We start from the raw sequence: 26,203 nt of genomic DNA, 5'->3' as shown, positions 1-26,203 counted from the left end.
ATGTATTTAATACCACTGAAGTGTATTAAAAATGGTGAAGTTTTATGTGTATTTCACAACAAAAAGATAAGGATGGGGGCAGCATATCCATACTCTTTTTTTTTTGGTCACTGTCCCAAAGGTGGTTCCCCACCAGCATGTACAGATTTATGCTGCTGTAAGACTACTGTAAATTTCCCAGTTTCTGGTAGGAGCCATTTAGGTTTCTGTGTACCATTGTTGATACTTAGACCCATTTGACTGACCTGTTACACATTTCCAGAAAAAATTTCAAGAGTCAAAGGAGTTTGGCATTTAAAACTTGATGCATAGTGCTTTCATAAAGTTGTACCAGTGTCTACTCTGTCAGTGTCAGTCTGAAGATACCTGTTTTTCCAGTACCTGCCATCACTGCTCCATGTGGTAATACTTAGAGCGGAATTTTGTGTACCTGTTCACTTAAATGCATTTCTTCATCTATTTTTCTACTGAACATTTCCAGCTTGGTCCCCACCACTTGAACTCATCAGAAAATATTTTTTTCCAGTGTTTATTTTCCTTAATCACCTTTGCTATTTATCCCTCCTTGAAATTACCTTTTGTAGTATTCCTAGAAGATAGGGTCACCTGTTCGCATTGCTATTCTCCGATTTAGAATTTGAGTCCTTGGCCCAAAACTTGAGGATTAGCCCTGTTTAAAAGGAACTTGTTCTCTAAACTTGGATTAAAATAGACAATATTTTTTATTAGAACTCTTAAAATTCTTCACTTGGACTTCCTGTTTATTGTTCTTATAACAAAAACCAAACTAATCTGTTAACAGTTAGTTAACTTTTGCAAAGGGAATTGGGCCTGGGCTGGAATGGGGGTAGGAGGAGACTTGGGCTTTTTCCTCCTTGGATTTCTGAATTGTTGCCACTAAGAATGTACTGATTTATGATTGAAGGTCCCATGCACATAATTATTTTTGGTTTTTGGGCATACATTTATTTACCCCACTTTACAGGCAAGGAGAGGAAGGCTCAAGGATGTTAAGTAATTTAAGGTCAGAGATACAGAGTATCCGGATTCAAATTACTGTCTCCAGTGTTCCCCACTTTAGAACGTTACCAGTAACTGGAGCAAACCTTGCTTTTGATTCAGTTTCCTTTCTTCTCCGTCCCACTCAGAGGAAACCACTTAGCCAGACTGTGGCTGTTAAACTCCCTGGCTTTTCTTCATAGTTTTACTCTGCATCCCTGAACAATATATTTAGTATCTTTTTGAACTTCATAAATACTGATTAATTCATGTAATTCTGCAACTTTTTTTTTCATGTATTTTCCTGTAAATTTAGATTCCACCCTTCCATACACATTTCTGTCCATTTTTATCTTGAAAAAAACAACTTAAAACCTGTATACTTTTTAAGGTCGATGGGTATCCCTGTGTAAGTAGGCTTCTGTTTGTAAGTGCATTTTTCTAGGGTGACACAGAACTGGTGGAGTTTCTGGGGCCAGATTATGCAGTTAATAGCTAACTTGGGGTAAGTTACTTAGCCACTTCCACAATTTTCTCATTTGTAAATGGGTAAGAGTACATATGCTTATGAGTTGTTAACAAATATATGTAAATGTATGTAAAACTGCTTAGCACTTAGTAAGGCCTATTTAGGTAATAGCTACAACTGTGATATTCCAAATAGCTTAGTCATTAACTTTGTCTAGTTAGCACCTCACCCATCCTTCCAAATCCCTGACATCGCTATTAGATGGCCAACTTCACCTTGACCCTAGGGTCTCTTCTGTATTCTTTATTTGTATTGTCCAAGTCCTCCCTTGGTTGGAGACCCTTCTTCTTGTGCCAGCCCCAGGTTTAGTGTATAAGACTGAGCTACAATTACGGTGAAGATGGTTACATGAACTTTTTTCTTGGCATGGAAATAACTTTCCAGTCTTCTGTCAGCCCCTCCTCCTAACTGTAGTTGACTTGGAGCATAGACAGGCCTGCTATCTCAGCTACTGCAGACAGCTCCCAGGCCTCAACCCTGGAATAGCAACCAGCCCAATGTATCAGCCCCTCCAGATGACCCCTCCAACCTTGCCAGTTGCTCATGCTTAGACTCGTGTTGTTACACACTGTATCCAATCAGTCAACAAATGCTGTCAATACCTTAGAAATAAAAGTGCCTGCCATCTCACACTATTGCTACTGCACTCAGGTGGAGACCACTAGCCCACCTAGACAGCTTGCTTAGATGACTGCAACAGCCTCCCAGCAGTTCTGGCTTCCACCCTTACACCATTCTAATCTGTCCAACAGCCAGAAGCTTTCTTCCTCATGACTTGGGTCTTGTCCCTCCCCTGCTCAAGTCATGCAGTGGCTTCCATTTCACTGTGTAAAAGCTGAAGTCTTTACAAGGACTGTCCAATGAGTTCCCCTTAGCTCTGTTATCTCGGCCTCATCTACTCACCTTACTGCTGCAGCCATATGGCATAAAGCTAGGAACCGGTGGGTGCTCTGTCAGTATTTAGGCAGTGAAGTTCTTGCCTGTCGACTGGGGTCACAAGCATTGGCCTTGGTCTGTGGAGTAGACCCAACCTTGTACCTACAGAATCTGGATGAAATTTGGGTGATAAAATCCTCGAGCCAAGAGCTAAACTTAAAAACTGGGACATTGCTTGTGGGAATGGAGCATTACATAATCCCTTTGGAGAACAGTTTGATAATACCTACTAGTGGTCATATTGTCTTCAGCCCAGTACTTCAACTCCTAATAACACAGTGAACAAACATGTATATAAGGATTAATGTACACAAAAGTCCTTGGTGATATTGTTTGTAATGGGAAAAGAAAACCCAAATGTTCTCCAACAGGAAAATGAGTAAGTTATGGTATATTAAAACAGTACCATGGAGTGGCATGTGTGATTGTGCAGCAGTGGTATGACTGACATACCAGTGCAGATTAACAATGAAGAAGGCAAGTCAATACATATATGGTATGCAATGTTTAAAAACATTTATAGCCAAATAATACATATTTCAGAGTTTAATATAGTAAAAGCAGAAATGTACAGAATTGCTACATTCAAGACAGTTCCCTGGGCTATTATAAGGAGGTGGGTAGGGAGAGTGATGCAGTCAGGGAGGTGGACACGGGGGCTCCATAGGAGTACCTTGTATCGTTTTTCATGTTTTTGTACATCTATGAACTATTGACATGGTTTGGAACCTGTGAATCCCCAAAGCAAAAGCTAAGTCATCCCACAGGGACACCTGCAGACTCAAGCTCAGATGGAGCGCTCTTGGGAGACAGCCAAGATGAGCTAGAATCAAACAGGGCCAGACACTCTCGCGGGAACAAGTCCGCAGGCATAAGAACAGGTGACTGACTATACAGCTTAGAAACTCAGGTAACAGCATGCTAGAGTTTGAAGATGTGTCAAGGGAGGAAAGAATTTGATGCACTGGGCATGACAGCATCAAAAAAGATTAGGTGGATTAAAAAAAACACGAAATACAGAAATTCAAGAAAAGTGCAATAAACAGGCCAAATAACCTAACTGAATAGAGAATTAGTGAATTACGGGAAGAAATATGTGGAGCAGTGAAAACGAGTACTATGAGAAGGATGATGACATCAAGGATGAAAGATGCTCCAACCTCTGGCAGTGTTGGCGCTGTCCTTGCCTTCCTGGGTCATCACACTGCTGCTGCACTGCCATAGGCACCATCTCTATCTGCCTAGTGGCAAGTGGGGCCACCCAGCTTTGAGCAGCTCAAAGCCATCTGTTAGTCTGGTTATTGTAGTACTTCCTCATCTATTGACATCCTACTTTAACATGATTATCTTTTGATTGTTGTATTATCTCCCAAAGAGTAAAGGAACATTATCCTAAGGGTTAAAGTATTTGCTGACTCTTAAAATTGTTGACTCATTGTCTCCAGACAGGTGAACCTCAGGTAGAAGTGTCACATTCTAGGCAGGCTTTTGCCTGTCCTTAAACCTTTAAATTCCAAAGAGTGTAGTGAAGACAGATGTCAGCCAGTAATCCCCAGTTAATAGCCAATATCAGGTAGTGAACTGCGCGTGGGGAGCTGTCCCTAACGGCCTGGCAACAACGGAAGTTCCCCCCACATCAAGAAGCCTGCCATTTCCTAGCAGCACACAAGAATTGGCTGTGCTTCACTGTGGGTTGTTTTCTAAAGGAGGTTGAGCAACTGTTAAAAAATGACTTCAAGCTTTTTATTATGAAACAAAACAGTAGGGAAAATAGTATAAAGAGCACCCATATCCCCACCACCTAAATCCAACAATTGTCAACATTTTTCCGGATTTGAAAATATGACAAAATGTAAGTTATATGTGTGTATATATAACATTTGGCAGGCTCATTTCAAAGTGAATTACAGAGAACATTTTATCACAAAATCAACATGCATGTCTACAATATAAGGACATGGACCTACTTATCCACAATACTATTAGCATACCATGAATAGGAATTCTTAATATTACTTAGTGCTTAATTTTATTTAAAAAATTAAACCTCCCAAACTTTTATGGTGCTTGTTTTATTTTTTTTTATTTTGGTATCCTTAATCTACAATTGCATGAAGAACATTATGTTTACTACGCTCCCCCCTTCACCAAGTCCCCCCCACAAACCCCATTACAGTCTCTGTCCATCAGCGTAAGATGCTGTAGAATCACTGTCTTCTCTGTTGTTCGGCCTTCCCTGTGCACCCCCCCACACACATTATACATGCTAATCGTAATACCCCCTTTCTTTTTCCCCGTGGTGCTTGTTTTTTAAAAAGAGACAGTATCCAATTGAGGATCAAGCCCTTCATTTTACTATTACATCCTATTAGTCTTTTGATTCTAGGACAACCTCCTTTATTTCTTGTTTCTGTGGTATTGCCCTTTATTTATTGATGCAATCTTATATTAGTTTCAGGTATACAACCCAGTGGTTCAACAGCTACCCATATTATTAAATCTTCACCCCCACTGGTACAGTTACTGTCAACATAGGAAGATGTTACAGAATCATTGGCTATATTCTCTATGCTGTACTACTACTCCCGTGACAAAGTTACATTATTGAGAATTTTTGTGCCCCTTTATCCCCCTCCCCCTCTCCACCCCAACCTCTCCTCCATATGATACTGCTCTTTTGAAGAAACTAGGCCAGTTGTAGAATGTTCCACATGTTGGCTTCATCAAACTGTGTCATGTTTTTTACTTTTTCCTCAGTCTTTGGCATTTTTTAATTGAAGTATAGTTTATATATATTGGTTTCAAGTATACAGCAGAGTGATTAAACAGTTACACACATTATTCAATTCTTACCCTAACTAGTGCAGTTCCTGTCAACAGAAAAAAACTGGAGTTATACCTACAGGCCTAATTAGATTCTGGTTACATAGTTTGGGCAAGACTGTTTCATGAATGACACTATGTATTAGTTACCTGTGGCTATTGTAAAAAATTGCTACAAACTTGGTGTTTTAAAACAACAGATGTTTGTCACCTGGCAATTCCTGATGCCGGAAGTGGAGAAGTTTCACTGGGCCAAAAAGCCCCTGCAGCTGTACTAGGAGAGAATCCATTCCTTGTCCCTTCCAGCTTCTGGTGGCATCTGGCATTGCTGACACGTGGTCACATTGCTCCATCCTCTGCTGTTGAGTCATGTTACCTCCTCTTCACTGTGTATGCCAATCTTCTGCCTCCCTTTTATAAGGCCATATGTGATTGCATTTAGGGCCCACCTGGATAACCCAGGAGAATCTCCCCATCTCAAAAGCCTTAATTTAATCTCTTCTTCAAAGACCCTCTTTTTCCCTACATAAGGTAACATTCAGGTGCCAAGGATTAGGATATGGCTATCTTTTAGGAAATCATTTTCAGTCTACCAAGTGCTATGTATGTCACAGGGCCTCGTGTCAGGGGGATCATAATGTCTACTTGTCCTATTTAATTTCAGTTTGAGCACCTGGTTAAAGTGTTAAACCCCTGCCTCCTCCCAGATCTCTATTGTAGAGATACTTTCCCCACATGTGAATGAATATCCAGTTCATCAACCTTTAACCTAATAATTTTAGCATCCATTGATGATCTTTGTGTAGGAGTAGAAAAAGATTTCCTTAACCCTCTTAGGTCCCTGGCTAGGTCTGAAAATTAACCTGACAGACAGATGAACAGCAGAAAAGCATACACATTTAAGTTTTATGGGACACAAGAACTATTATAAGGAAATGATGCAAAGAAATACTGAATGTTTTATGTTCAGTTGAACAGAGGCGATTGCAGAAAAGTGACTAAGCTATATGGGGAGGCAAAAGAAAATCACAACTATTTTAACAAAGTCTGTTTATGTATAGAGTTTTCTTGGTCTCAACTTATCTTCCTTGAAAATAGCAGTATCTTCCATTCTCCTGGTACAGGGAAGACACCTTTCACCCTAGGTTTTGTCTCCTGCTTTCAGGAAGAAAAAGGAGGGTCAAAGTGACCTCCTTTCACTGGCTGTTTCTCAAGTGCTTTAACTCAAAATAACATTCCAGAGAAGTATGTTTTGGGGTGAACTCCTTCACTTGAGTTATTTCAAGTTTGCAAAGTGATGACTTTCTAATTTGGTTATTCCTTCTACAGTTATTTGCTGACATTCTTCTGTAAAGTATAACTCATCAACTGGTACTTTACCTAACCTGAATCACTTGTTTTACAGCAAAGGTAGGATTAATGATTTGTTTACAGTATTGTGTGCATAAGGAGTCAGTGTAAAAGTCCCCTCCAATGGTGGCAAGTGAATTTTGCTGTCATAGAAAATGAAAAAAACCCTCTTGTATACATAGGTCCAGGAAATGTCCCTGTGGTCCCTTTGACCTTATCAAATGCCTTGCTGAGAACCAGACTTGCTGAGACACTGGCCTTCCTCTGATCTCTGCTTTTAGAGCTGTGGCCAAGGAGCTGCCTCTGCAGTTGGCGTGACATCCTAGTGACCCCATGTTAGTTCCTGGGTGTTGCTCTCTACCAGGCTCCCACCTCCAATAGCAAGGGCATTTCAACACCTCCAGGGAATCAAAATAGCAGAACCAAGCTTGATGGAGGTTGAACAACACAAGTCCTTTAAATTTAGCAAAATTAGTGGGGTTTAAAATACTGAAGCACAGAGCTGATTCAGTGTCTTTACCCCTCCCTCCAACCTCACCCTCTCTTGGTGCAGGCTGAGATCATTCATTCTGGGCACCACCTTTCTTGTGGCTCTATTGTTGCCTATTTTTTTGAGTGTAGGTGGGGAAAAACACTCTGATTTAACATCCAGGGCTTCTCAGGCCCAAGTATTGTATCCAAAATATTAGGAAAGGGAAGACCTATCCTTTCATTGTGGTAACTTCAGTGTTTTTAAGTTTGTTTTTCTTTTGTCAAAAAGAAGTGTAAGATCTTGTCTTATATCTTTCTTCCTAATCCTTTTTTGAGCAAGACTGAAATCCTGCTCCTTCCTGGTAATGACTTCTGGTTGTGGGGACTGAATTGTGAAAAGTGTACCTGGTCCCTGGTCCCTGGTATTTGCTGCCCAGAATTTGTGGTTGTGATCTCTTTGCATTGTTTGAAGGCTGCCTATATTACAGGGAGAGAGGGCTCACACCAGGTTCAGTCTGAGCCAGGGGGCTGGGGGAGAAGAGTGTGAGGGGAAAAGGCCCTGAGCTAAGATCTGGTACTGCTGCGGCTCCAGGCTAGATAGAATTTGGCTGCTAGTCCTGGCGGCACTCACCAGGCTATAGTCTTCAAAGTCCCCTGTCCCCTTTATACAAATAAGCACTATTCTTTCCCCTTTCAGTCCCCTGCCACTCCTCCCAATTTCCCCTTTATATTAAAAGAAAAAAGCCAAGAAACAAAAAGTTCACCTCTTCTGCACCCCAGACATTTTTTAACCCTGGTTTTCAATCTTGAATATGCAACAGAGCCCCCTGGCAGGTTTGTTAGCACACTAATTGCTGGGCCCTACCCCTAAAGCATCTACTTTGGTAGGTCTGGTAGGTCTAGTATGGGGTGGGGATAGAGGGGAGGGCCAGCATTTCTAACTTGTTCCCAGGGAGTGCTGCCACCCACCTGGGAGCACCCTCTGAGAGCCATTGGCCCAGCTCCTTCCCCTCCTGGACCTGCCTTTCCTCTGGTATTGGGCACCCACCATGTGCTCTGTGGCAGGCATTTAAGATGTTTAGGTTTGGTCCCTCCTGCGCTTTTGGTTATTGGTTTCTCTAGACATGAATTCTTCCTGTTGAGTTTCTTTTGAGATCTTTTTTCAGGTTTGAAATCTATTCTCCCTAAGTCAAGGCTGAATGTCTAAAGCAAGTTTCTGCAAGTACAGTCCAAGGCCTCCAGCATTTGACTCTCCTGCTGTTCCTATTCACAATGTCAACTCCTGGGCTGATTCTAGAGCTACTGAACTGGTAGGTCGGGTAGGAGGTGGGCAGGGCTTTACAGTGAGCTCCACCCTACTCCTCCTGGGAAGGAGGCCTTTCCTTCAAGATCTCTCTTAGCAGAGGATTCTTGGCCATGAAGAAAGAACATGGTCACTTCTTCACAAGCCTCCTGCCATGTCTGTTTCAGGACGCAGTAGCTTATGGGTCAGAAATTCTTTCCGTTGCTTTCTGCTAAACACAGTTGCCAGCAAGACGTCGTCAGATGTGCAGTTTTTGGTGGTATTAGCAGATGTCCGTGTACTGCAGATGCCACCCCCATCAATCTTTGCAGCATATGTATTTGGTGATGTTAGAAAAGCAGACCCCCACAACTACACCGCCTATACTTTTCTCTCTCAGTCCTTCTTCCCTCAGTGTACCCTCCCCCCACCAGCCGCCTCCTCCTGCAGGCCCAGAGATTCTGCCTCTGTCTCTGTGTGTGGCAACAGTGTGGTTTATTGGCCAAGGCAAAGTATTATATCAGTTTACTCTAAGAACTGGCAATTAAAGGGGGAGAATTCAGAATTTATCCTGCCTTTCTCATGCAAACTATGCTTTAGGGGAACCCAATAGTCTTGATGAAGGAAAGTTCTTTTTTTAGAGAACTATTCCAGCTAATAAATGAGGACAAAATGATAGATTTAAAAATCAACATGTCATAACCCCTCATGAGATAACTGATTCAGGCAAAACTCATCTGTGGATGAAATTGTCAGTTGATGGTGGAACCTTACAAAAGAGGGGTTGGGGTAGGGCTGTCTGAACCCACAGCTCCATTTCAGCTTTACTCAGGGAACAGCAGACTATTGCCCCCTGAAGACGCACACAGCACCTGTGAAAGGCACAGGTCTCCTTCCGCAAATGGAACCCGAATCTAATCAAACCTCTGCTAACTGAATATGCAAGTGATGGCGGGTGGAGGGGGGAATGACGCTCTGAGGAAGCAAACTGATGAATCCAGAGTAAAATGTTCTACAGGACAAATAACCCTATTTCTGTGTAGATGGTATCTTAAAAGAAAAGAGAAGGTGGGGCTACTGTAGATTAAAAGAGACCTATAAGACATCAAAATGCAACGTGTAGATTTTCTTTGGATCCTGATTTGAACCAATCAACTATAAATCAGATAGTTTTGAGACATTTGATGAAATTTGAACACTGGGTATTGACGATACTAGAGTTTGGGTGTGCAATGGCATTTTGGTTATATAATAAAATGCCCCATTTTAAACAATGAGATGCTTACTTATGCATGTAGGTAAAAACCATGAGGTCTGGTTTAAAATACTTCAGCAAAGGGAGGGAAAAGAAAAAAGAATCGAGGCAAATGTGGCAACATCCTGATAACTGTTGAAAGTGGATGTTGGGTACATAGGGTGTACATGGGGTTCATTAAGCTATTTTCTCTACTTCTGTATTTTCAAACATGTCTGTAGGTGAAAAAGTTGATCATGTATTATGGATAAAATACAAAGCTACACCATCTCTTCACAGAGTCGGATTACTTCACTTCTTCCATCAGAGAAATGCTCCTAACATTTCTTAGAAAAGCAGTTAAAACAAACTGACTGCAAACGACTGTGGCCCTCACCCCTTAGTCGTTACCATCTTTGCCATCTTGTCCAGGCACTGTTTTCTTCCCATGTGGAGGGAAGCTTGGCTGTCCCCCTCACATCTGAGTTACCCACCTTCTTCTTAAAGGATGATGCTTTTTTCACAGCCTGTCACTGTGCCTACTTCTCTGTGGGGCTAGCCTACACGAGGCTTCCCATCTGCATTTTACACGCCTGCTCCCTGCTTCACAGGGACAGTATGCACACCCTTAGAAATATAAAGCAGAGTAGATTTTTAACTGATGGGGCTCCTTCTCCTATGCCTCATTACACCTGTGAAGATCAATCTGTTTTTCTGTGATAAGAATGTGAAAGGGAAACGTGGATCTGATTTGCTAAGGTCAGGTTTTCATGTGCAGTAAGTCTACCAGCTTCTTCTCCAAAGCTTGCTCCCATCCCACAGGGACATGAGGACAGCAGACACGAAGAGATACACTGAGGGAACCACAGAGACTATAAATGTTCATTCTTCTTCATTAAAAATGTGTAGTTACAAACATTTTGATTCATAAATAGTCAAGGTGCACATAGTCCTTTACCCTGAAATGAATTATCCTACCTTTCAGGGATATTCACCAGCTCTCTCCAAAGTCAATATCCTTCCCCAAAGAGGAAGCCCAGGCTCCCCCAATTCCCTGAGTTCACATTTATTCAATTCCCTAGGTTGCCCCCAGCTCTGCGCAGTAAAAGGACCAATCACTGTCTTGGGAGGGCAGAAAGGATAGGGGCCAAACCCAGAGATGTGAAAGGGAGGTGCTCCCAGGTGAGGAGGGTAGGACTTCCCATGTGGGAGAAACCAGGTTTTTAGTCCTAACAGATCTCCCTTTCAAAAAGAAGTAGGTTTCACAACAGGTTAGAGTCTACATGAAGTGGACCTATCCCTGAGGCACCTCCAGCCAGCCCTCTGCAGACCCATGGTCCTGAAGACTGAGTCCAGAGCCTTCTACCCTGTGGCAGGTATACAGATCAGAGTGTCCCGTAGACGCTGACTTTGGCCATGGAGATGCTCTCTGTGTACTGCTTTCGGCCTTTCTCATATAGGATGTAGAGCTGGGGGGCCTGGTCCTCCCTAGCTGTGCTGCCCTCCAGGGTTGCCAGTGATGAGTAGCCACTAGGACCTGGCCACAGCTGGATCATCTCTCTCTGCCATGAGGTGCCATTGCTGAAGCTCCAGCGCAGGGTCAGGTTCACTCCTGGGGAGAGCAGCAGAATCACAGAAAGGAGGGTCTCTGCCCAGGCCTCCCCTAGTTAGCAGTGGCTCATCCACTGACCCCATTCAGCAGATACTCACGGAACTCTGGGTGGGATGGATTGGAAAAGAAGATAATGCCAGAGCTGGTGGCAACAGCTCCTGCAGCTACTACTGGGTCCACGAGCTCAGGGTCGAAGGTCACATCACGGGGCCTCAGAGTATCACAGGCATCATAGCTGCGGAGGACAATTCGGCAACGACAATGGTAGTTGTTCTGGTTCCGGGCGTTGATGACAACTGAGCCATCTGGGAGCTCATAGGGCTGAGGAGAGATAACAGGGCTCCAGGAACACCCAGGGAGCAAGGTTGGGTGGCATGGAGCTGGGCAGCTAGACCCTGCATCTGTGAGTAAAATGGTGCCCCAGAGGACAGGGCAGGCACAGTGGGCGGGGAATGGCCCATGGATTCCCGACCTGGCACTCATCAGGGTTGAAATCATTTGCTTGCTTGCGCTGGTCATAGGGGATCCCTCTGATCCCATTCCCATAGCGCCAGGTGGCTCCGTGATCATCACTAAGGAGGCAGAAGACCCCGTCCCGCTCCAGTGTCCCATGGCCACACACGATGAGGCGGCCCTTCCGCGGCTCCCACTGTTTCTGTGGGAAAGGGAGCTGGGTGTCACAGAAGGAGACACGGGTGGCTCAGAGGCAGGCCAACTCCAAGTGTGAGGACACACCTGGTCCCCTTCAGTTCTGTCCTTGCTGAGGGTCACAGAAGGATCCCATAAATACCCACTGCCTGAATTAAGAAGCTTTTTGCATAATAAGCTCCTTCAGGACATCCAGGGTGTATGCTGGACAGGTTGCACCCAGGACAAGGGGGCTCAGCCACAGGGATGCATGGCTTAAAGCACCTGGGCTCACTCACCAAGCTGGGCACCATGGCACAGGCTTGTGTCTGCTCAAAGGAAGGGGTACCTTTTTCCGTTCTGCACAGGTACCACATGGACTAGTGCAGCCCTGCTGACAACCTCCAAATGGGAAGCCAGCGGCTAAGTTCCACTTTCTTCTGGTAGGATGTTCCTCCTAGGATATCCCTTTCTTCAAAGGAATCCCATCTAAGACAGAAAATCTGACTTCACAGGACCTTGTCCTTGGAAGGAATCCACTTTAGGGCATCTCCCAGACTCTCCACAAGGCAACCCCATCACTCATCTCAGGACAGAGACCTGAATGCCTGAGCCTGGTCCAGGGGCAAACACCTCAGTGCCGATATCCAAGGAGAGGTTCCGGGGCAGGCTCCAGGAAACACCATCATCCTTGCTCCACACCAACATGGTGGAGGCCACCTGGCAGCCGGTCTTGTGAGCACAGAGGGAATAGAAAAGGAACACCACTCCTGTCTGGTTATCGCTCACCACTGCCCCCAGGTTCAGCCCATCTTGGGTCTCCCCATCGTCTACAATGAAGGCTGTAGGAGACCATGTGCTGCCTGAAGAAAAAAAATAAGAAAGCCAGAGTGAGCACTCTGGAGGTGCCCTTTCCATCACCTGCTATTAATTTCCTCTTCCTGCTAGAGACCCACGGCCTTGGAATGGACCCAGATCCCTACAACACCTGCCCCTCTTCACCTCTTTGAACTTTATCTCTTCCACCCTTGTTTACTCCATCTTGCCAAACAAGATCTTTTCCATTCCTCAAACACTTTTCTGTCTTAAACTTGGCATAGGCTTGTGACATCTGCCTCCAGGCTCACACTTTCCCCTCTGAGCCTTTGCTCATATATCACTTATTTAAAATTCCAACCAAACTCCGGCACTCCCCATACCTCTTGCCCTGTTTTATTTTTCTCCATGTGTTTATCACCTTCCAAAACAAAAAATAAATGTACTTATTTATTATGTTTATTGCCTCTCTCCGCACAACAGAATATAAGCCCTGTGAGGACAGAAATTCTTAGTCTGCTTTGTTCATAACTTTGTTCACAGAACCCAGAACCACACATGGTTTATATAGTAGGTTCTCAATAAATATTTTAATGAATGTTCAAGGCCTACATGATCCCAATTTCCAGATCACTGCCCTGGGAGGCTTCCCGCCTTAAATTCCCTCCGATTTCCCTTATCCTTAGGGCCCTTGGGCAGGTCATGATTCCCACTCATCCAACATAAACACCAGCACCGGCGGCGACCTTTATACCTTGGTCCACGGACCTCCGAAGAGCGATGAATTTGGCGCCCTCATCCGATGAGGACATTTTTCTGGCCTCAGTGAAGGCAAGGAGAGTCCCCCGAGGAGTGGCTGTGATGAGTGGGATGCGGAAGGTGTCCACTGAGCCGATCTTCCTCCCGCTCACCCATAGCAGCTGCTCCATGGTCACCAGCGGCTGAACCTGCGAAGGGAGGAGAAAGAGTCAATGAGGGAAAACTTAACTTCGGGTTTTAGGACAGATAAACAGCTGCTCAGAGTCGAGTTTCCCTCGGAGAGACAAGGTGTTGGGGATCCTGAGCGGCGGTTGAGGTCCCGGGAAAAGGAACGGGAACCCAGAGTCCTTTCGCGTGAAGCTGGAAGCTCAATGAAGAGGGAACTCGGAGAGGAGGACAGAAATCAGAGGAGAGAACTGGAAGTGGATGGAGGGAACAGGGTCTGGGAGCGGGGGTACAGTCCTGCGGAGGAGAGTGGGCTCAGCAGCTAGTGTACCAGGGAACACTGGGCATAGATCGCCCACTTGGGCCGCGGATGGGCCTATACGACTCACCAGACCGAAGTCCTGCTCTGCTCTTGCCCCGAATCCTGCCAGAGACAACTGCAGCAGGAAGATCACGGCAAATACCTGAACCCTACAGCCTCCCCAGGACCCCAGCATCCGCGGTCCCCTGGGTCTAACCAGGAGCACGGTGCCCGGTCGCTCCGCCATCATCTCTTCTCCGCGGCAGCCGCGAACCTGCATCCCAAGAGAGTACGTGGATTGCAAGCAGTCTGCTGACCCAGGGTCTTTAAATGCTCAAGTCTCTCTCTCTCTCTCTCTCTCACACACACACACACTCTCCCAAACCCTCCCCAAGCCTTGCGCGCCGCAACTCAATTGGCCCTCAACACGCCAAACCCCCCCCACGTGATGCAAGCGCCCGGAACTAGCCTTTCCCGTTGGCCCTCTTTGGAACCCTGAGCGCGTGACCCGGCGCGGAGGCGCATTGGCTGCGGAGCGCATGAGGCGGGCGTTAGCCCATACAAGCCTTTCGATTGGCTGCTGCCTCTGGGGCCTTATTTAAGGAGCGAGGTGGGACATTAGCGCATGAGAGTTGCATTCTGTCCTGAAGAGAATAAAAGTTCTGTATTTTGGGCAAATAAGGTATCAATCTTTAATAAAAGTATTTTAACACAAAATCGAGATCTGGAAGTCGGGATGGGGCGGGGAGGCTGTACAGGCGGGGTGCAGCCCTGGGTCAAGGCTGCGGGTTTCACTTCTTCCCCTTTTTGTTTCCCGGAGGCGCCTCGTTCTTCTTGCCCAGAATCTTCAGCAGGGACTTGGACATGTAGTAGGGCCGGTCCAGGGAGCCGTCGTTCCGCTCCAGGTCTTCCACTGAGCCGCAACAGAGACCCGCTGGAGAGGACCCAGGGGCCCACTTCCTCCCCCCGGGAGAATCAAGGGCTAAGAAACAAACTGCCTGACTTCCAGGCTCCACCACCCCGGCTTTTTTTTTTTTTTTCCAGGCAGGTTTGTAACGTACTGGGTATCTTATATAATCTTAAATTTACTCATCTGTAAACTGGAGTCAGTACTACTATAATTCGTAGCGTGAAAAGGATTAACAGAAAAAATTAATGTCAATCGCTTAGCGCAGAGCCTGGTACATACAAAACCTGGAATGAATGTATGTATACAGTAGGGTAAGAAAATCCCCACACACTACAGCCACCTGCTGGGAAGTCTGTTGTGGCAAACTGCTACCCTCGGTTTTCTAGGAGAGGATACTTGAGGCTTCTCCTCTGGAATGCACTCTTGGGAGCCCCCCACTAGCCTAGGAGCTCACTTCTTCCCTTCTTCCCTAAACCCCTGGCGTGAGGTCAGAAGGGGCTCTCTCTGGCTCTGTTTTCTTTAATTCATAGAGTCGCTGTTTGTAGACACAAAGTCTCCATATAAGTGAATAATCTGGTATCTTGAAGTTGGGATGGGGTGGGGTGAACGGTGGGGATGTCACTCACAGAAACAGAGGAAGAGTGTGTCCACGCACATGCCAAAAACGCTGAAGAAGCCACTGGCGATGACATAGGCCCCCAGGATGGAGGTCTGGAAGAAACGAGGCCCATTAGGGACCCTTTGGGGAGTTGGAGGGTGAGGCAGAGATGAGGAGTCACTTACCATGATGGGCAGCCAGTAATAGTTGAGTTGGGGGTTCTCAAAGTCTTTACCCAGGCCCTGGATGCGACCAGTGAAAAAAAAGAAGGACAAGACCCCTGTGGGTGAGGTCTGGAGGTCAGTGTCACTGCTCTGAGGTCACCTCTTCAGCTGCCCCCACAGCCCTGTCCTCTGTCCCTGTATGCAAACTTTTGGCCCTGGTCCTTACCGACGCATCCCACCACCAGCAGTTTCCCAAAGAACAGCAGCAGATCTGTGACTTTGTCCAGGACAACCACCCTGTTTGGAGAAGGCTGGGGGTGAGAGCCTGGCAGAGCTAGGGTTGGGAACAGAATTGGCTGTATAATTTGCTGTGACAGATGCAAAATTAAAATTGTTCACATTTCAAGATGGAAGCAGTGGAATATGAAACCAAGCACAGCATACACATGAAGCCTGCCTTAGAGAACAGATCACCGGGAGTGCGGGTTGGGTGAGGGGTGGGAGTGTAGAGGAGAGCCTGACCTGATAATATTTCGCATGAGCAGCATGAAGGCGTTTTTGGCTGAGACGCAGAAATTCTTTCCATAGATGGCAATCTGGGTGAGGTAGGTCAGTTACTAGGCTTGTTATGAGCTTTCCTGCGGTGGGGCGGGGGGAGGTGGCAGCATCTAGGCCAAGGAGCCTGGGAACAAGGGGTTGCTGGGCAGTGGGGCTCACCATTATGTATGCATTGCGATTCAGGAACTTGATAAATTTCTCCAGACACCAGAGGCAGCACTTGAAGCAGCACATGAGGCAGCGGGTTACAGGATTCTGGGCTCCTGGGAGTGAGTAGGGCTCCTATTTGCTCACTGGCCCATGAGAGCTGCTCCCCAAGAATCTTGCTGCTCAGCTTGGACTTCCTAGCCCCTGGCCTTGGCTCACCTCTCAGTTTGCGGTCAATGTACTCCAAGATGATCCTGGCTATCTGCACAAGGGTCAGGATGAGGGCTCCGAAGGCTAGTGACCCGGAGTGGTAACTGCAGAAGAATTAGGTAGTCAGAGGCAGTCCCAGGACCCCGGGATCCCCAGGCTCATGATTGCCAGCCTCCTGCCTCTGGCTTACCGGAGTGTGCGGATGAAGGCAGAGCTCAGGGGGAAGGTGGGGATATCCTTGGGCTTGTTTAAAGCCCAGTAGAAGGAGGCAAAGGCCCCAGCCAGAACACACTGGCCTAGGGCCAGTACCCAGTTGAGGGTCCAGAATAGCCCCAGGATCCCGTAGATTTGCAAGTTGAAGAGAGTGCGTTGTACCAGGCCTCTGGACGTGTAGTCCTGGAAGACGCACATCAGCCCTGGGCACGAGGAGTTCACGGGCTGGGCCTGGTGAGGACAGAGTAGGCTCATTCCCAGCCAGCTCCCGCCTTCTCAGTAGGGAGGGAAGTAGCTGTCTCCCTGGGCTGGGGAAGATGGTTCCTTCCAGGAGATCCATCTCCAGTTTCAAACTGGGGTCAGCTTGCTTATTGTGAGTGTGATTAGCTTCCTTCAGTCTCTGGAAGGGCACAAGAGCTCCCAGCCCTGTGTGGGTCAAGCCTTAAAGGTGCCAGGGGCCTTGTGACCCATGCCTAGCTCTCCCTCGCACTCAGTAAGCAATCCCCTCCCTGGGCAGGGCAGCCTCTGCAACTTCAACCAAAATGCTTTCTAGCAAAATTGACAGACTGAGTATTAGATGGTATTAGGGAATCACTGGTAACTTTATTGGGTGTGATAACGGTATAATGGTTATGCTTTTTAAAAGTCCTTATCTGTTGAGATCCATCCTTATGTATTTGTAGAAATGGCACCAAGTCCAGAATTTGCCTTAAAAAAACTCCAGAAAAAAAAATGCAGGTGGGAAGGATGGGGAGTTAGATTAAACTAGAACTGTGGAAAGGCGAAGGTGGTGAAATCTGGGTACAGGGATTCTCTGTGTGTGTTTGAAAATTTCCACGACAAGAAGTAAAAAACGTGGATATTAAAAAACCACCACCACCCTTTCCAGCATATGTGACAAAAATCTTGATAATTGCTGAAACTGAGTGTGTGTTTGAAGTTTTACAGTAAAATAAACTACTTTCCATTTTGTTTGTGGTTGTGGGTTTGAGTCCATCTCCACTGCTAGCTCCTGAGCAAGGTGAAAGCAAGAACCAGGTCATCTGGGGCTTTGCACACCCAGTGCCTGGCACATAGGGGGTCTTCCCTAAATGTGAATGAGCCTCCCTTTCTTTTCTTTTTTTTCCAGGGAGAGGCTTTTATTTAGAAATAAAGTGAGAGGAAAGAGCTCCTGGCTCATGCCAGGAGGGGACAAGAAAGCCCCTCCCTTTCCTTTGGGTTCACACCTGTGGGCACAGTCCCAAGGTCCTAGCTCAGAGGGCTGAGGACAGTAAATATCCCCCAGTCTAGGGCCACTCCCTGGAAACCTCAAGAGTATGGAGAGGCAGCCCCTCCTCCAGCGCCCCCAGGGAGTCCCACCTATTGCCCAGGTCACTGTGTTATGAGGGAGGAAGACTTAAAAAAACTAAACTAAACTCTAGTTATTGGCTCTTACCTGGTGCCAGGCATTGTACTAAGCACTTTACTGCCCCATATCATTTAATCCTCTCAAGCCCCACCCCACCCCCCAGGGACAGGTATCATGATTATCTCCATTTTACAGGTGCCTGGAGGGTGAGGGTCTAAGGGTCCTACCGGCAGAGGAATGTTGGGGGAGGGGTGGGAAGCTTTGGTAGCCAGCCACCCCGAGGGCCTGTCACAGCCCTCAAGCACAGCATAGCTCCTCTTCCAGCCTCTGCTGGTTCCCTGTCAGCTCTGCTGGGGCCTGTTGTGTGACATTGAGTCAGCTCCTTAGTCTCTCAGGTCCTTAGTCTCCTTTACACAACGAGGGATTTGGACCAATCACCCCGTTGGTGCCCCTCCATGTCCACCCCCAATCCTCTCACCGTGGGGTCACATGACTTATTCACTGGCGCTTTCGTACACTCGGGCAGGCTGTCGTTGGGCGCCCAGAAGACATACTGGGGCTGTCCCGACGTGGCCAGGTACCCAGAGGGAAGTTAAGGAAGGCATGGTCATGGTGACGCAGGAGGGGGGACCCACAGGTCCCCCCTCCTCAGGGACCTCATCTCAGGTGTTTGAGCGGGTTGTTCACTGCACAAGGGGCTGGAAGTCAGCCTGGACTCGCTCTTTCAACTCTGCCCAGGGGCAGGGGTGCCTTCTTCCAGTTGCATTAAAGCACTGTATAGGCAAGTCCCCCTGTCCCCCCAGCCCTCCAGCAGCTCTGCCCCAGGCACTCCAGGAGGGCCCGCCATGTGGGCAAAGGATACAGAGCGGTCATAGCCCAGTAGGCAATGCAGATAAGCAAGAGGACAAAGGTGACCAGTGGATAGAACATGGTAGACATCATGTGTCCCACAGCCCTGCAGGGAGATGACAGCAGTCCTCCACATGGCCCTGGCTCCCCTCCCACCCCCAGCCTCTCATGGGGCTGAGCCAGGCAAGTGCCCCACCTCCACCCTTGCTCCATCCCCCAAGGCTGGGCACACAGTAGTTGCTCACTGAATGAACTGAACTGAATAATCAGGCTGAAGGGACTATTAGAAACTAGAGTCACAGAGAAGCCACCTGGGACAGCTTCACGGGGAAGGGAAAAGAGTCCTCAATTATGTTCTCTTGACCAGTTTGGCAGGTAGGTCCTGGTTGGGAGCAAGCTCTGGCTTCTATTCCCAGCCTGGCTCCCTGCCATTCTGCCACCACCACCACAACCACTGTGAGGAGCAGTGTCAGCCCTTACAGAGTGCCTGCTTCACGTTTCAGGCAATGGACAAGACACCAACTCATTTCACCCTCGTGACACCACCACAAGGTAGGAACTACTATTACCCCTGTTTTTAGAGATAGGTAAACTGAGGTTAGGAGGGCTAAGTCACATAGCAGTGTTAACCACTGCACTACTCTGCCCTTCTTTTCCAGGGCTCCCTGCCACCTTCCCAGCACCCCTATCTTGGGCCCGCACCCCTGCCCTTTGCCCCCTCTCCCTCCCAGACAGGCCCTGACTTGCTGGCCTCCTTCAGGAGGGCAATGGCGATGCGAATCCGCTGCCGCAGGAAGATGAGCACCAGTAGCAGGATGCCTTCAAGCACAGCCAGCACAATCACTGAGGATGGACAGGGAGGAGAGGGGCCTGGGTTAGGGCCAGGCATGGTTCTGGGCAGACTCCCCACCCCAGGTGGCTGATGGTTCATAGGTGGGCAGGGCACTCACAGGCTGCCAGCCAGGTCTCCTGAACGCTGCCATAGGCGCTGAGGTTAGTCATGAATTGCAGCTGGGTGATGGTGGCCCCCTTGTCCCGCAGCACTTGGTATTCCCTCCAGCAGTGGTAGATGCCATATGCTAACACTCCCAGCACCCCCAGGATCAGCCCCAGCACCAGGGGTCCGGCCACCAGGCGCAGAAGCAGGATAAACAGCAGGCTCAGGACCAGAGCCACACCTAGGGCACTGTGGGCAGGGTGAGGGTCACCTCTGGTCCCCTAAATTTTTCCCCTTTCAGAGGCCCCAACTGCATTTCCTCACACCCACAGTGCACCCAGATTAGACCCCCTTTCTCATAAATCCTGTTGGGCTTGGGGTCCATTCCGAGCTCTGGCTCCTTCTCCTCTGTTCCAAGTCTTTATTTCAGACATTAGGGGAGGGGGTAACAGGGGAGAAGGGAGACTAGAGTAGGGGAATCTGGTGACTCACACAAGTATCCAATACCAGGATTGGGCAAAATCCTCAAAGATCTTCACACTGACATCACGGGAATTGAGACTATCAAGAAGACCACTGTTGGAAATAGACAGAGTTGATGCGGCTGCGGGTGGGAAGGGGTAGGGACAGGGATGTGGGGGCAGGGAGATGCCCACCTGATCCCCTGGGAGGTGTTGCCGGTGATCCCTGAGAGCTCAGGTGGAGTGCTGTTGGACCATGGAAAACAACGCCCCAGAGCTGGAGGGAGAGACCCGGGGCCACTGGATGAGAGAGCCAGAGCTTCTGCCTTGGAAGTCTCTGGTTCCCACCCCAGCCCACAGGGCCCTTGGGGAAGGGAGAAGAGAAGGGCTCTGGCCCCATCAGATGGGCTGCTCTTGATTCCACAGCCAAAAGGGAGCTCCAGTCCAGGCTGCCTTCACTGTCTCTCATACCCCTTTCCTCCCTTCCCTGCCCTGCCTGGGCTCAGACCCTAGCTCCTCTGCCTGACTCTCTCAAGTCTCCACCCCAACCTTGCCACCCTTCAATCCACCCTCTGCCCGAGTGCCAGGGAGACCACAGCACAGCACGGTCCTCAGCCTTCCTGTGTGCTAGCTCGCTCCGCTGCTCAGATGCCTCCGGATAGTGCCCAGGTCCCTGGCCAGGCCGCAAGCCCACTTCCCCTCACCTCTGTCCCTTTGCTCTCCCTGAGCCTCTCAGAGTGCTCTCCCTCCTCCAGAATCCCATCCATTACTCCCTGTTCAGCTCCGCTTCCATCTCACCTCCTCCAGGAAGCCTCCTCACTTCACCCCCATCTCCATGGAACCTATCATGTATCCACAGGCCCATTTATCACCATTTGTGAGGTAGGCTTGCTTTGGTATTTACATTCTAAAGATAAGGAAATCAGACTCAGAGAGGCTGAGTAACTGGCTCGAGACCACATAGCTGGAAAGCACTGGAATGTAAATCCAGATCTATCCGACTTTGGAGCATTCATTTGCAATGCTTTCTATTGTGCTTGTATTAAGAAATGGATGTCTTTTCTCATGCTATAATTAAAATATATATTTCTATTAAAAAATTAACATTTACTGTTGAAGAGAAAAACATACAGAAAAAAGTCCCAATATCCAGCCACATTCACTTGTAACGTTTGGATGACCATCCTTCCAGTTGTGTCCTATGCACATACACAATGTGTGTGCAGATACATTCGTCCATGTGTGTTTTTATGGCATTCTCATGCAGTCTCTTGGTGAACATCTCTGATTTCTCCACCTTGAATAGGGAGCAGTTTCATCTTCCCTGAGTCTATCTCCAGTGCCTGGCACACAGCAAGCACACAGTAACTGCTGAGGATCTGACTGCAGGGTCATGCAGCAGAGAGAAAAATGAAGACCTGATGCTAATTCCAATTTTGCCACAGATGAGCTGTGCAACTTTACTATCTCTGGACCTGGTTTCCTCATTTGAGCATTAAAAACAGAGGACTAGATGATGCCTGAGGAAGGAATGTGCATCTTACCTGGAGTGGAAGGGAGGAGAAAGCTGGGACAGAGTTCCTGTTTCAGGCTTTGGAGGATTGGCTGGGTGGAGGGAGGACAGACAGACACAGACATAGAGCATCACGAAGGAGCAAGCCTCCTCACCACCACCACCATCACCATAGTCATCATCTACCCATCCCCCTCTCCCACCCTCACCCACGTGGCTCCTTCTCCCCAACAGCAAGGATGTTGGGGCAGCGCTCACCATATCCCAGGGCACCCCTGGTTGACAGAAGTTCCTGTTTTCAGCGTAGAAGACCTCCCCGACCAGCTTCGAGTACTGGTCCACTTGCACAGTCCATGCGGCCTCTGGGCAGGAGGACACACACACCTGGGAGCAAGGAGCATTCTGAGGGGCTGGAACCCAGCCCCTGAGGGTGATCTGGGCAGAGGCAGGCTCCAGGCTCTGACCTGGGGTGTGGGGCACTGTAGGCCATTTGTGGCAACTGTGATGATGTTGGTGGCCAGGATGCAGCTGAAGATGTTGAAGTATAGGAGATACGGTTTATCTCTGCAGGGGAGGAAGCATGTGCAACAGGGTCTGGTCAGTCTTTGGAAGGGGGAGGGACTGCCAGGGCCGTGTCCCAAGAGTGCAGTGAGCCCAGTATGGCCAAGGCACGGACCACCCAGCTTCTGGTCTCAGCTCAGTCCAGCTGAGAGAGTACAAGAGACACCCTAAAGATTTCCCAGAGTAGTTGAGCATCGAAACTGCTAGCAAATGGTTAAGAGCTTGAACTCTGGAGCCATATCACCACCCAGCTTTACAACTTTGAGAAAGTCACTTAACTGCTCACTGCTTCAGTTCCATCATGTGTAATATAATAGTAGCTACTTCATAGGGTTTAAATTAGTTTGTGTATAAAGTACACTGCCTGGAACATAGTAAATGCCATATAAATGTTAGAGGTTTTATATTTATCGAACATTTCCGGCATGTGGGAACTGACAGTATTGCTTTCGAAATCATCTTTCTGTTTCAAATGAGGAAATTAAAGCTCAGAGAGGTTGAGTACCTTGCCCTAGGCCACACAACCAGACCTTACTTAGCCCAGTAGCGGATTCAAACAACAATCTCTGGACTCTAAAATCCAGCACTTAACCATGACTCTATAATTCTGGGGCAACTCAGAAGCCAACTGTCCAGCAATGGGGGCTGCTCAATGTGGCTGAGTGGTGAGATTCAGGGGAGGCTGAGGTGGGGGGAATCAGTGGGAACAACAGGAAAGGGGCAGAGCCTAAGGGTTTTTTGCGGGGATGGGGGGGAGGGTGGTCCTCTTGCCCATGGCCCATCTCACCTCCCTCCTGCCCCCTCTTCCTGCCTTGGTACTCACTTGTTTGCCCCGACCCCGCAGTAGGCCCCGGTAGAGTTCCTGGGGTAGAGAACTTGCTGGGGGTCTCCATACAGCCAGGCTGGGGCCAGACACAGAAGATGAAATCACCAGAAGACAAGGACATTGAAGGGAGCAGCCATGGGTATGGTCCCTCCCGGGTTCATTGCCCTCAGCCACCACCCCAGCTCTGCACGGCTGGAAACTCACCTATGAGCCCCACCACGATGTAACCCAGAATGAAGAGAAGGAAGAGGACACAGCAGATGATATCTGTGCAGCCCCTGGGAGAGAAATGGAGGGAGCTTTTGGAGAGGGGATGCGGGGGCCTGGCCTGGAGGAATCCTGGGTTGGAGAGCTGGGGGAGGCCAGACAGTGGGCATCGATAGATTTATCTTATTTTTCTTAAGGAAACCTTTTTCTGGGTGGATAAACTTTCTTCTGAAGTAGAATACAGAAAATTGCCCAACTCATAAATACTCAGCTGGTTGAATTTTCCAAAGGGTACAGGCCTCTGTGGCCAGCCCCCAGATCAAGAAACAGATCGCCAGCACACTAGCGCCCTCTTGCGCCCCCCTCTGGACACAACAATCCCCTCAAAGGCACCACTCTCCTGGGGCAGTTTTCTTTATTACAAACTTACCAATATTTCAGCAAATATAAAAAAGCAAGACCCTATTCCACCCCGTGGTCAGCGCCCAGAACTCACCTGTTCTTGATGGGGCCTCGAAAGGAGGGGTCATATCTGACTGGTTTCCCTGAAGAGGCATGAGGAGTGTGGAGAGTGAGGCCCCAGAGGAGTCTCCCCAGTTCCTGTCCTTCTCAAATCCTCCTCTGAAGCAGGGTCCCACCCTGCCCAGGACACCCCGCCCGGCCACCCACCCCCAAGCCCACAGGAGTTTGTGGGGGAGATGGACCAGGCCAGGCTCACAGGAGGGGAAATGGGAGAACAGGAAAGGTAGGATCAAGGACCAGAAGGAGGAGAAATGGGAACCTTCAGGGGTCATTTCTGGCTCACACCTTAAGGCTGGGAAATAGCCTTTGCCTTCTGTCCCCACCCTGGCTGTTTCTCCTGCATTTTGGTGCAGCTGAGATGTGGGATTCTGAGTCCAGCCATCTCAGTGACTCTCATGCCCCAATTCTTATCCTTCTTCCAGCCCTGTGCCCTGCCTAGGGTGGGCACAGATCTGGAGCCCCTCAGGCAGGTCACAGCCCCTCTCCTTACCTGCTCCTGGCCCTATGTCCACCCTCTGGCCTGTGGATATGGAGAAATAAATGGGAGCCAAAGGTATCACCTCCTGCAGAGCCTGAAGAAGGTGGGGTTCCCTGGAGACTCCCACCCAAAGGGACCTCAGGCCACTGCCAGTCTTTGGGAGAGCAGTCAGGGTGACACCTGAGCCTGGCAGTTGAGATTGTGGCCGCATCCTGTTCCTGGTCCTCCCTGAGTACACACAGGGAGGAGGTGGGGCCAGGCAGCCAGGGTCCCATGTGGGCACTGAGGAGGGAGGGCAGAAGGCTGGGCAAGAATGTGAGAAGGGGTGGGGTCCGTTCTCCCCAGGTTCTCTGGACTCTGTCCTGCCAAGGCTTTCTGGACATGAGGTCAATGATTGACCCAAAGCTGCTCCAGGAAGTCTCCCAGGAAGTCCTCACTGCTCCCTCCCCTAGCCCCCTTTGCCTGTGGGAGGCCCCTCCTTTGGAGTTCCCCTCCTACACACCAGGAGCTCAGGCCCCCCCAAACCCCAAAGGGCAGGTCCATCAGTCCTTACTGCTCACAGGTTCTCCAGAGGCTGGTCCCAGCCTTTTCCCCTCAGCCTCCCCCAACTCCTACTCCTAGGGACAGGTTGCCTGCCCTGTTCCCCACAGAGATTCTGCAGACAGGCTGCCTGCTCCTTCTCTCCTCAGGCCTTACCCTTCACAGGAAGCCATGAAACGCTCTGCCCCTATTCCTCAAAATACCCCAAGACAGGCATCCACTCCTAACAGCAACCCTGGAGGTAGCCCCAGCTCCTCACAAGGACCCCAGCACACCACACTGCCCCTGCTGCTAAGATGCTGGCAGCAGACTCCCTGCACCATTACCCCTAGAGCCCCCGCGTCCTGGCTGGAACTTGTCCTCACAGAGACCACAGACTTTCCTCCCAACGACCACAAATCTGGCGAGCTCTGTGGCACTCCCAGCTGCTGAGCCCCACCCCCTTGCTCAGGCTTCCCAGGGCCCTGCCCTGAGGGACCCAAATTCCAGGCCTGAAACCCCACTCCTTCTGGGGACTTCAGCCCCAACTCCTCATAGAGACCCCAGCTTCACTCCTCAAAGCTTCCCTAGCAATGGCCCCCAGGAGCTAGACTGTCCTCCTCCCAGAACCCTGACTCTGCCTCCTTCCATTAGCTGTTCCTGGGCCCTCCCCTCAGGGAGCCAGGACCCCCTTAGCTCCTCTCCCTGGGACCAGCAGCAACCACCATTCCCCAGAGCACGCCCAGGTGGTTATCCCCACCCTTGGCAGGGTCCTGGGCCTCCGCCCCAGCCTCACCGTGGGCCTCGGCTCCGTCCTGCTTTCCCCTCATGGCTCAGTCTCCAGAGTGACTGGAACCTGGGAGACCTGGCGACTCACCTGCTGCCGCCTGCCCCGCCCCACCCGCCCTCACGTCAGAGCCCCACCTCTGCCTGTGGTCCCCGACACTCTCTGGTTCCTCCTTCCCAACCGCTTGCCAGGAGGACAGCAAGGCTGAACCTGGGAGGGGGAATCAGGGCTGCTTGCTGAGGGCCCCATGGACCACAGCCTGAAGGACTTGGCATGCTCTTAAGACACTCCTGAGATTTTGCAAATTACCTCAACTGTAATACACTCAATGCCCACAAACTCCAGTCAAAGATAAAATGTTGAGATTGCCTTTCAGCCCTTGACCAAGCTCTGTCCAGTGGTCTCCCCACACTCCCCTCCTCCAGGTGGCTGTCCACGCCAGCCGCACCTGTTCAGCCTGCTTCCCGTCCTGCTCTGCCCTTTGAAGCGCA

General features: G+C 49.0%; 2 protein-coding genes across 8 annotated transcripts; both read right to left on the bottom strand.

Moving 5' to 3' along the window:
- Window positions 1-10,501: 10,501 nt before the first annotated feature.
- On the bottom strand, window positions 10,502-14,282 carry NEU1 (neuraminidase 1). 2 transcript variants are annotated; one of them, XM_036875507.2, is made up of 6 exons: window positions 13,993-14,282; window positions 13,434-13,626; window positions 12,653-12,726; window positions 11,709-11,891; window positions 11,335-11,557; window positions 10,502-11,236 (listed from the first exon to the last, which is right to left on the bottom strand). In XM_036875507.2, the coding sequence occupies exons 1-6, from the start codon at window positions 14,182-14,184 to the stop codon at window positions 11,010-11,012; spliced, it is 1,092 nt and encodes a 363-aa protein (XP_036731402.2). In that variant the 5' UTR covers window positions 14,185-14,282; the 3' UTR covers window positions 10,502-11,009. The 2 variants fall into 2 exon arrangements, with proteins under 2 accessions (XP_036731402.2, XP_036731401.2); XM_036875506.2 differs by having other exon boundaries at window positions 12,464-12,726; window positions 13,993-14,281.
- Window positions 14,283-14,564: 282 nt separating this feature from the next.
- Window positions 14,565-26,172, bottom strand: SLC44A4 (solute carrier family 44 member 4). Of its 6 annotated transcripts, XM_057493700.1 has the most exons (22): window positions 25,722-25,770; window positions 24,419-24,448; window positions 23,903-23,951; window positions 23,404-23,477; window positions 23,197-23,275; window positions 22,277-22,376; window positions 22,071-22,196; window positions 21,844-21,904; window positions 20,495-20,576; window positions 20,331-20,414; window positions 19,852-20,087; window positions 19,653-19,744; window positions 18,915-19,007; window positions 18,531-18,611; window positions 16,682-16,935; window positions 16,501-16,595; window positions 16,294-16,397; window positions 16,099-16,172; window positions 15,803-15,873; window positions 15,598-15,692; window positions 15,441-15,525; window positions 14,565-14,817 (listed from the first exon to the last, which is right to left on the bottom strand). In XM_057493700.1, exons 1-22 carry the CDS (start codon window positions 25,753-25,755, stop codon window positions 14,696-14,698), a joined length of 2,121 nt encoding a protein of 706 aa, XP_057349683.1. In that variant the 5' UTR covers window positions 25,756-25,770; the 3' UTR covers window positions 14,565-14,695. The 6 variants fall into 6 exon arrangements, with proteins under 6 accessions (XP_057349683.1, XP_057349682.1, XP_057349681.1 ...); XM_057493699.1 differs by lacking the exons at window positions 24,419-24,448; window positions 25,722-25,770 and adding an exon at window positions 25,850-26,172; XM_057493698.1 differs by having other exon boundaries at window positions 24,419-25,816.
- Window positions 26,173-26,203: the final 31 nt, after the last annotated feature.

Source organism: Manis pentadactyla, chromosome 16, assembly GCF_030020395.1.
Source record: "Manis pentadactyla isolate mManPen7 chromosome 16, mManPen7.hap1, whole genome shotgun sequence".
NCBI lineage: Eukaryota > Metazoa > Chordata > Mammalia > Pholidota > Manidae > Manis > Manis pentadactyla.
Note: the sequence above shows the minus strand (reverse complement) of the source record. Positions and strands in the feature narration are given on the sequence as shown.